The 10,058-nt window shown below is 34.4% G+C and overlaps 3 protein-coding genes across 3 annotated transcripts; all 3 read right to left on the reverse strand.

Annotated features, from left to right (window-relative positions):
- Nucleotides 1-543: 543 nt before the first annotated feature.
- On the reverse strand, nucleotides 544-2,453 carry LOC113498552 (NADH dehydrogenase [ubiquinone] 1 alpha subcomplex subunit 6-like). The gene is made up of 3 exons (XM_026878594.1): nucleotides 2,247-2,453; nucleotides 1,565-1,680; nucleotides 544-1,224 (listed from the first exon to the last, which is right to left on the reverse strand). Exons 1-3 carry the CDS (start codon nucleotides 2,365-2,367, stop codon nucleotides 1,096-1,098), a joined length of 366 nt encoding a protein of 121 aa, XP_026734395.1. The 5' UTR covers nucleotides 2,368-2,453; the 3' UTR covers nucleotides 544-1,095.
- Nucleotides 2,454-2,738: 285 nt separating this feature from the next.
- LOC113498553 (NADH dehydrogenase [ubiquinone] 1 alpha subcomplex subunit 6-like) lies at nucleotides 2,739-4,116 on the reverse strand. The gene is made up of 3 exons (XM_026878595.1): nucleotides 3,971-4,116; nucleotides 3,389-3,504; nucleotides 2,739-2,954 (listed from the first exon to the last, which is right to left on the reverse strand). The coding sequence occupies exons 1-3, from the start codon at nucleotides 4,098-4,100 to the stop codon at nucleotides 2,826-2,828; spliced, it is 375 nt and encodes a 124-aa protein (XP_026734396.1). The 5' UTR covers nucleotides 4,101-4,116; the 3' UTR covers nucleotides 2,739-2,825.
- Nucleotides 4,117-4,555: 439 nt separating this feature from the next.
- Nucleotides 4,556-8,387, reverse strand: LOC113498555. Its single transcript, XM_026878596.1, has 13 exons — nucleotides 8,318-8,387; nucleotides 7,799-7,921; nucleotides 7,460-7,617; nucleotides 7,135-7,167; nucleotides 6,973-7,060; nucleotides 6,533-6,685; nucleotides 6,087-6,240; nucleotides 5,786-6,005; nucleotides 5,483-5,542; nucleotides 5,284-5,410; nucleotides 5,071-5,210; nucleotides 4,874-4,986; nucleotides 4,556-4,688 (listed from the first exon to the last, which is right to left on the reverse strand). The coding sequence occupies exons 2-13, from the start codon at nucleotides 7,911-7,913 to the stop codon at nucleotides 4,574-4,576; spliced, it is 1,476 nt and encodes a 491-aa protein (XP_026734397.1). The 5' UTR covers nucleotides 7,914-7,921; nucleotides 8,318-8,387; the 3' UTR covers nucleotides 4,556-4,573.
- Nucleotides 8,388-10,058: the final 1,671 nt, after the last annotated feature.

Below are 10,058 nucleotides of genomic sequence, written 5' to 3' on the forward strand. Positions count from 1 at the left end.
TTAATGGCATTGGTAACAAGCGACATACTCGTAGATGTGGAAGTAGCAGTCGACAACTGTTGAAATTGTTGTAAATAGAAGTAATTTTGTAATTAATAAATCTAACATGTAATGTAGAAACTAATTTAGGGTATCGAAGTGATGTATAATTAAATGACTCTATATTTTGCATAGGTAATTTGTTTACACACGGCCTTATTGAACTCAAACAGTGATTTCGTGCCTAAAAGACATGTCAAGATAAAGCTTTACGTAATGCAACAGTTTAAACCATAAAATTGTATAATTAATATACTTACCAACCTACTTATTAAATTATTTATTCATAAATAAATAAGGTTATGAACTAGTCAACATATTTGTTTTTTGAATAGGTACCGTTTTGAACCTAAGACCGTTACATAATTATTAATATTTTGATCTCTTTATCTATGTTATTCTTTTCGACAAGTATCTACCTGAAAACAATTTCCAAAATATTTTTTCTTTACCCATCTTTGTTATGCCTAATATGCAAATACATGCTTACAATAATAATAAAAATAATATTGTAATTTTATGGTTGTGAATGATAAGCTACATCGGAAATGTTATATTTACTTATGAATTACAGTGAAATGAGTACCAATTACCACGTATTTATTTTTGTTTAAATATGTCCCTTTTTTTAATCGCCCGCGAATATATATTATATTAAGGGTTGCCAATGCACAGACTATAAAAAACCTGTATTTTTTTTTTAATTTGAATTCGAATTGAATGCCACTTATTCTTCTTATTTATGTGAAAATAAGTAGAACTATCCAGAGCCTATCTGCTAATAAAATGTCTGCTATAGAGAGCCTAACGCGAAAAGTACATGACCCGACCAATATCGTTATTAACTGCCCAGTTAAGTGTCTAAAGAGTGCGAAGAACCTAATACTGAACAATCCTAAGTTCCAAACTCCTGTTACAATAAGCCACGTAGGTACATGTATGTGGAATGAAATCAACCACTTAGTCTCTAAAGTGTTATTTATTTTAAGCAAACATAAGCCAGAATAAAAGATTTAAAATTAAAATTAAATAAAATCAAATAATAAACTATTTTAATCAATCCATTCCAGCTAAGAACTTGCCAAGAAAGTCGCAAGGCTTGGGCTCAATGCTTGGGTTCCAGTGCCTTATAATATGACCTTTTTGCTGCCATTGATGAGTGACTTCTTTTAATTCAATGTAACCCTGTAACCATTAGTTTTGTCAACATAAGTGATAAATATTCTAAGACATGCTTCTGATGGCCACGCATCAGATCGATGGATCTCGATAGGCCTGTGGCTGAATTTGCGGTCTGCCTGACTGACTGCCACTACCCGATTTATGTTAGGTACTGCCATTTTGAAAGGGTTACTTCTGCAAGTCGTGTAGTAAGATGTCATATTATTACAACTGCGATATTATAACTATTAGAGGTGGCGATAGGCTCTCAGACCTAATTTTGAAAGTTTAGGAGGTAGTCTGTCCAGACGTAAGCCGATGATGGAACATTACCGAAAGATTTTAAATGATTGAATTGAAATACCTTGATCACAAGCAGATCTATAATTCTTATATCGGTGATGCAGGCATGTTTATAGAAATACTCCCTCAGCTTCCAACGACAGTCCTCTTCATTTTTCTGAATGTCGTGATGTTTAACTAAGCGATCAGACAGGATAGGTAAACTATTATTATTATCCACAAATACCTGAATGTTATCACAATTAATGTATCTGCCGACATAAAGGGTTACGTATTTATATCGTAGATGATGTGATTGAAGGCTTTCGACGATTTTAGATATTATGCGGAAAGAGAAGTAAGAAAGATACCAATTATACTATACATACCTTCAGCGTTCCTCTAATCTACGGTGCCCATAGCTGGGCAATCTCTCCCAAATCCTTCCCCCTTAACCAATCCCGCGCCAATGCGAACCAGTCCTTTCGGTATGCATACTCGGTGCCGATTCGATTGGCTCAGAAAAATAATTATATTTGCACTGGCTAATTCAGAACTGAATTTGATTGCAAGTGAAGACTTTGAAGGGAAGCTAGTAGACAAAGTCTCTAAGCGCTAACGCTAACGAATCGGTGTAGGTAAGTCACACCATTTCTTCAAACGTATCGATACGTTTGAAATATATATGCTTATATGCAAGTTTCATATGCTTCTGCGACGTAACATAAGCCTAGTTCGGCCAATGTATTGATGCTGGTACTCACTGATGTAGGGAATATATCGGTAAAACGCTCTGTATAGTCCAAGAGCTCGTCTTCGAGCTTCACAGAAGTCTGTGGACATCAAAGGCTTCACGGCTCTAGTTGCGGCTCGCTTTGTAGTCATTTTGAAATATTATAAAAAAAATAGTAGTTTCCACTGTCTACGCAGATGATTTAAAAATGACAGCACCTGGTGTCATAAAAAACAAAACAAGTGCAATTTTTGTTGTCTTTGTTAAAAAAAGTTTAGATATAATCAATTCTTTTTTAATTTATTGGCTAAGTTACTTTCTAAAAAACATTCTAAATAAATTGCCAACTAGAAGCGTCATTTCAGCAATTTGAATTATAGTAATTTTAGCTTGGAACCCAACCAAAACATAGCTTGAAAAAATTTAGGTAGGTATGAGACATATTTATCTCCCTGTTATATTGTGACTGCTCGTGGCTCCATCATGTAGTCTTTGCAGTACATTAATCTAAATTAAAACCACATTCACTTTGAACTGAATTGTCTATTTTTTACATTTGATTATAACTTAGATTCTGACGAGGCTATGTACAGATTTCTTTTTAAAATGTTCATTCATTAGCATTGAAGAATTTTGAAAGGAAATCTTTTGGTTTGGGTTCTTCTGTGGGCTTGAAATAGGTCATGATGTGTCCTTTTTGTTTCCACATATTGACTGTTTCTTTGAGTTCCATCTGACCCTGTAAAAATAATAACACATTTATTAAAATATGTAACTGTATTTCCTCATTAATCTAGATTATCTAGATTTTTGTCATAATTGAAGAAACTGACTGTATCCGGAGAGGTTTTCTTAACCTTGTGGGATCAGATGTTTTCAGATATATACACTTTTCAATAAGTTATGACTTATTGAAAATGTCTTTAAACCTTCTACCCTTAAATAGAAATACTCAGCAAAATTTGTTAGTGTATAGTAACATCATGACTAAGTGTTTATATTATATGCCCTCAAATTTTTGGCTGTCCATACATGTTATAGCAGCAACAGAAATATATTATCTTTGAACATTTTAACTCTGGTAAATGATATGCAGCCTGGTGAAAGACGTACAGACAGAGAGACGAGCCTCCCCGCGGTTAAGGAACCCTTAAAGATAGTATTTTTATTTACCTTGATCACAAGTAGGTCAATAACCCTGATATCAGTGACATCTTTGTTCTTTAAGAACAACTCTTTTAGCTTAGCACAGCATTGTTCTTCAGACTTTGGAATATCATAGTCCTTCACTGAAAAGAAAAAATAGAATCATAGTCAATTTCTTTCTCCTACAAAATATGCAAAATAGCTTTGATAAATTGTCCAATAATTCCTAATGGTAGCTTATAATACCTGGAACAGCGGTGCACAATATAGCATAGTGATTAGAAAGCCACTGTTTACTCGGTCTACAAAAAATGCAAGGTGCTAAACCATGTAATGTTTAGTATTGAATGTTCCATGATAAATTTAGAACTATTGATGATAACTGAACATAGTATACTTTATTCTTAAAATATATAGGAGGAACTTGTTTCAGCACACAAAACACACAAAATGCAAATAGTTTACTGTTCAATTTATGAATTATATTAATGTATATTTGGTTTTTATCAATTTACGCTATTCAGACATCAAAAACACAGAGTAACCTCACACATAAAGCGCAGAAGTAAACAGAACGAGGCTCTTATGATGACATAACAGGTTACTTACCCACGTAAGGAATCTGACGATACCAGGCCCTGTACAAGGCCAATACTCTGCGCTTAGCGTCTCCTTGGTTCAAAGAGAGCACAGCCCTGACGGTTTTTGAACCGACCTGAATCGATTGTCTCGCAGACATTATTTTATCTCAGTGTCTACTTCAGTCGCAATTTTCGTAATGTTTTGACTTGACGTGCTAAATTTGTCAGTGGTCTGTCACTTTGACATTATTGATACGACAATGTTGCTATACCTAAAATTATGCTTAACTAATGCAGCCTGTTCAACATAAAAAACATAAAAATATTTTAATACAGATTTATTCAGTTTTTATCCACACCATTTACAATCTTAAAGTCATAAACTTAAGTATTATTTATATAGAGTCAAACAGTAGTCATACTACAAACATTAAACAACAAAAACAATAAATTTTTGAATTAACCATTGAAAAAAAATACGCCACTTAAATTTACGTCACTCAGTACAAACTTATATTTAACATGGAATACTTAGTTAAAACTAAACTGGACAAATATTAACAGAACTGAACAAAAACAGGAACGAAATTGATGAAATTAGATGGGTAATGCATGCATAATATATGGGATATTACGTGTCCAGCGGACATGTTTTCGCTCCACATTTCGGTGTTAGGTCAGAGCTATACGGATTGATCAAATGTGTATCCTTCATACGGCCCGGCATGTATGTGAAAAAGATGTCTCTGAAAAATATATAAGTACCTAAATTATTACAAAAGCTGGTAAAGGAAAAGGATTCTACGTTCGGTGCGATTTGTAGTAGGAAGAGGCCAGAAGAAACAGACTGTTGTTTGTGCTGTGTGCACTGCACAAACAGTCAGACAGCTTAGACAGATTAACTAAGTTAAAATTGTTTATTTTAACTTACAGGAATGCTTTGCTTGGGTAGGCGTCATATTTCATTGTAGCCCACCAAAGGCGAGTTTGTTCACATTGTTTTCGTCTATTTCTGTCCACGAAATCTTCTAACAATATTTCAAACTGTAAAAAAGTAAAATTGATGATTTAAATTTACATCCATAAAATACAAATTCAGGATACATTATTTAAAAAAAGATGATGTACCAATTTCTGTACTAATTTTCGATGTGACCATTTCATGTTTTCCAATTGCTTTAAAGTGAAGGGTATTCTAAATGCGCGAGCTCTGTGGTCCAAATGCTTTAAGTCAAGCCACCTTCGTTGGGACTTTAGTAGCATTCGTTCTACAAATAGAAATAAAAAGTTTTCAATATGTAAAATGTTGTTCGAGTAAGATCATTTGAAAGACAGTCTTACTATGTTGCTTCCCAGTTATTTTACCCTTAACCCGCTTTCTGACCCATTCTTGAAGACTGTTCAGCAGATTAGATTCCGGTAAATGTGGAGTCAGAAGAGGAGTATCCGTAAGATCAGCCATAAATGCCTAGAAAATATATTAGTAGGTAAATGAGGTTTGTTCCCGATCATCAATAGAAAAATATTAAAGTTATCTTACGGAGAGTAGCTCGCTTTCCTTCAGCCCAGATGCAGATATAGTTGGCGCTGATACCGTAGGCTGTGAATGAAAAACGTAACATTAACCGTGAACTGTAGGAATCGATGAAAACGACACGTGACCAGATTTGTCGCTGCAATCGAGCGTCGATTGGCTGCACGCTGCACCTTTAGATGCTAGTACCTTTTATAGAGATTGTAAGAAAAACAAATTATGACATTAGAAGAAAACAGTTTTAACGAATTAAGCTACCAAAGTTGCAAAAAATATCATTATTCAATTTGTTGCGTTGATGTTACTCACGGTTGCTTCCTTTGATTTCAGCGCGTCTCTGAATGTGTCCCTGATAAAGTCTTCCATTGGGTCCATTTGGTAAATTTTCGCTGCATCAACCCAAAACGGTCCATGTCTTGTCGGTGGATAGAAATACTTTTCTGTAGATTTCTGAGATTCATGGTAGAAATCATACAAATGTCCGCATCGACATTTTGACTCCTTCAAATAGTCCATTACGACACCCTCCCTAAAAATAGTTTGAGTGATAAATATTCATTTTTCTTTTTATTTTTTTAAGATATCATTTATAGTTTAGCCATGTAAGTACCATTTAGTCATACAGTCGCATGTAATGTCGCATTTGTCCTCTATATCTCTAGGGTATTTCCAAAAGCCGATTATGCAAGTGACGGACTCTCCGTTCCGCGTGACTACTATGCCACCGTTGATTGGTATATACCCAGTTGGCAGCAAAGAAACATCTGTAAAAAAAAACGTCGAAATAATGATATAGACTTTCAATCTGCTGAGGAATTGCAAATTCAAGCACAGCTTTATCTGATATCGGTTTCAACAAACTATTTTAGTACTATGCATCTTCAAGAGAACTGAGTGATTAAAGAGTTAGAAAGAGACGTGAAAGAGTTGTACATTTAAGCGTTCTCAAAACATAGTCTTTTAGACAGCATGTTACAAAAGGGGAATAGCTCTTTGGGGGAGACCCATATCGAGCCATGTAAAAGGTCGATATAATGGTGAGAAAATAAGAATTACTGGCAAGTATGTAATGCGGTCTTCCTCCAGTAAACGAGACCCCGCTGATTAGGTACTGCACATTTTTGTAAGGTTCTTTGTACCGAGCTCTGGCTTTCTTCTTCAACATTCGTAGTTTATTTACGTAAGCGACCATCTTTGGATCCGTATTGCCTGGAAAAAGTATCTACTAATTTAAGTATTTATAGGTAGACAAGATAATTATAGGATTTTTTTTATACATGGTTTTGAATGTTCAAATTATTAATGTTTTGTAGCATTCATCTACTCATTTATCATTACGATTAATTTATATTATATTACTTATATCAACTTTAATAAAAAAATCCTGATTGTTATTTTTTTCCTTTACAAAAGAAATGATTGAAAATTCAGTGATCTCTATTGGTACTTAGAAACTGGGCCCTAACTTATATAAAGATAGTTGATTAAAAACATACGCAAGGTACTCGGGGCTTCCCAGAATTTGTAATTACATATTCTCTCTTTTTGTTTCTCCTTTTTATTTCGTTCCTTGCGCTTTTCCAACTACAAAATTAAGAAAAGTGTCAATAATTTTGATGGTAAAATCAGAATTATAACTGCCCTTAACTTATACTCACAAAGCTGTCGTCATTGCATAAATCCGCATAGCTCTGTAATTACAGATTTATAAAAAAGTATATAATCATTATTGATGTATCGACAAAAATTCTTAATCGTTAAAAAAAGCGGCATCTACCTCTACTCTTGTTAAAATAAACAAACCCTGTATGTTGTTTTCGCAGATTTGCTCTATATATTGGGCAAATTATTAAGTAATGGCCCAAATCACAATCATCGTGATCTGACCAAGCAAGTCACGGTTGAACCTTCGGTCTACGACAGATACGGAAGCTCTACGAGATCTACAAATTTGAATGCTACCGTAATTAGGTATTAACTTACTTCATCACTTCGTAGTCTAAATTTGTAACCAAGAGGCAATGGTTTACTCCTCTGTTTGCTTTTATTAACGTAATTAGTACGAGTTACATACAATGGGACGTAAGTCTTTTGAAGGTATTCGCCATATTTGCAACTAGGTTGTGAGTTTCTCCGTTTTCCTAAAAACCATGGTTTTTTTTATATCCATAAATAACGGTGCAGTATAAATTACATAATTCCTACTAAATATAAGTAGTAGTACGGAAGGATTATATTAAACATTAGTAAGTCAATATTTTCGGATGAAAGTTGCGGTAATTTTAAAAAGACCTAAATGAGTAAGTTTTTGTGAATGCTTACTTTTCTTTGGAACTACTTCCTTCGGTTTATCAAAGTGCGTTAAATTTTCCAGCTTTTCAGTACATTCTTCCAAATCAATAAAAACTAAACAAGACATGAGAATCATGGCATTCATATCGTATTCTGTAAGAAATCATTACAAAAATATTTTTTCAATCAACATTAAATATTGAGTCAGTCCATAACTTAGAATAGATCAACTAAGTGATTTAGACCATTTTAAACACATAAGTCGATTAGATGATTAAATTAGATTAGGAAATAGGTGTCCATGAGGATCCCCCATGAGGTTTGCGCAGCGCCGGCGTTAGACGGCATGGGACATGGGTGACGCCGAAGGCCTGTTGCCAAATTTTCAGCTTCGAGGTGTGGAGCATACTAAATACTATTTGGTTGTGGATCAAAAAAAATCCTTTGGATATTTATAATTTATATGCTAATCCCTAAATGCTGAAGCGGTAATTTTTCCCGGGGTATCAATAACCATTCCACCGGAACTGGGTAGGTATAGGTACTTACTTGGAGCAGTTCACTCGGCGACCTTTTATAAATAGCTTTATAAAGCGTCCATATAAAAACTCCAGGATCCTCAGAATACCTCATGGCATCCATTAACGTTTTTTTCGGAATCTTGAGTGTTATTCCCAAATCTGATAATGCTTGACGCATCCGCCGTGGTAGATCTTCTAACAAGTCTTGGTGGATATTCTGCTTTAAATGTACTAGAACATCTTTTTGAAACGATGATAGTTCGATGTACCAAGCTGGACCAGCTTCCTTCATTAGACGTTTTGTCTTTTCCTTTCTGTTGAATTTTTAATTTTAGTTAGTAGGTAAGTAAGGCTCACGCTAAACATCGCTCTAGGCTTAGATATTAACTACAATTGTAAACCCATTATCTTTTAAAGCAGGACCGTTGTCGCCGTAAACTTGGAGAACTTACTGTCTGGGTAGTCACATAGGAAATGTCGACTACAGCGTTCTCAAAAAGACATGTAAAGGTCATTATATATCCTACTTACAGAGTAAATAATTTCATTTCTTTTTCAGCAACGTTAAAGATCCTGCTTTATTTTTTAATATGTTACAATTGCTTTATGTACATACGTGAAGTGATTCAGGTGATTGCAGGAGGTTCAGAATAATAACACCAGGTAGAAACTTTAACTATGGGTCAAATCTAAGGCATTGAAATATGTGTATAATATCTTACCTTCACAAAATAATGATATCTTAAATCTTTAGAATCTCAGCCATCTGCCTGCTCTTCGTGTAGGGTTGTTTGAGCTACTCTATCCAGCATTCCTTTTCCAAAATTACCCATATTGGGTCTTTTTCTTGCATAGATTGTCTAAAAGAAAGTTTCACGATATAAGTAGATTAGATACTCTGTTTAACACGAGCAACAGCCTGCGGTGAGCAGAGCCAAGAGCCCTCCCTGCTGAACTCTTTTCAGAATTGTGATTCAACCACACACTCGCTATTGTTGCCCTAAACTTCTGTAAGATTTATAACACATGCGTACCAAGTAACTAGGAAAGAAACAGAAGTGATACAATATAGTCTTGGTTTTGCAACACAATTCAAATTAATTGTATACCTGTCTTAAGTCATATTATTTCTGATAACAACTAGATACGCCACTGAGTACTCATTTCACTTCAAGCTTAGTCGCTTCAAGCTGTTTTTTAACAACTTTTTGATAACCTTTTTTTAGCTACGTATAAGTACAAGTTATGTGTATCGTATTAAGTGCCTTTATATTATATGTTTCGGAAAACGATAGGCACATGTAGCTGTTACCCACCTTTTTCTTGAGATATTGTTGAACTGTTGGCATTTTAAACTTCCCCATCTTGCTTAACTAATAATTTGTTGTTTAAACCAAAAATATTAGTTAATTATACTAAACAATTTTGACAAGGTGATTTACGTTCATTTTAAAAATTTACTCGTCAGAAATAGTTTTAAATTGGTTCCATCATTAAGTTGAAATGTGAAAATATTTTTTTTCAGGTTTTCGTGGCATGGAGTGGCCAAAGAGTTTTGATGCGAATGTTTTTTTCTTTTCCATTCAAGTGAGATACTTCGTAATTACCTACCAATTTTTTTTTTAATGCCGCGAAACTTGCTGAATGGGTTCGTAGATTTCGGCAATGCTATGCTAAAACGAGACTAGGGTGATAAGTTAGTACTGTTAGCTGATATATCCACGTTGTGAAAAAGAATTAGAATAGGACCCCAAGACACAAAAACAAAA

Source organism: Trichoplusia ni, chromosome 11 (assembly GCF_003590095.1).
Source record: "Trichoplusia ni isolate ovarian cell line Hi5 chromosome 11, tn1, whole genome shotgun sequence".
Classification (NCBI taxonomy): Eukaryota; Metazoa; Arthropoda; class Insecta; order Lepidoptera; family Noctuidae; genus Trichoplusia; species Trichoplusia ni.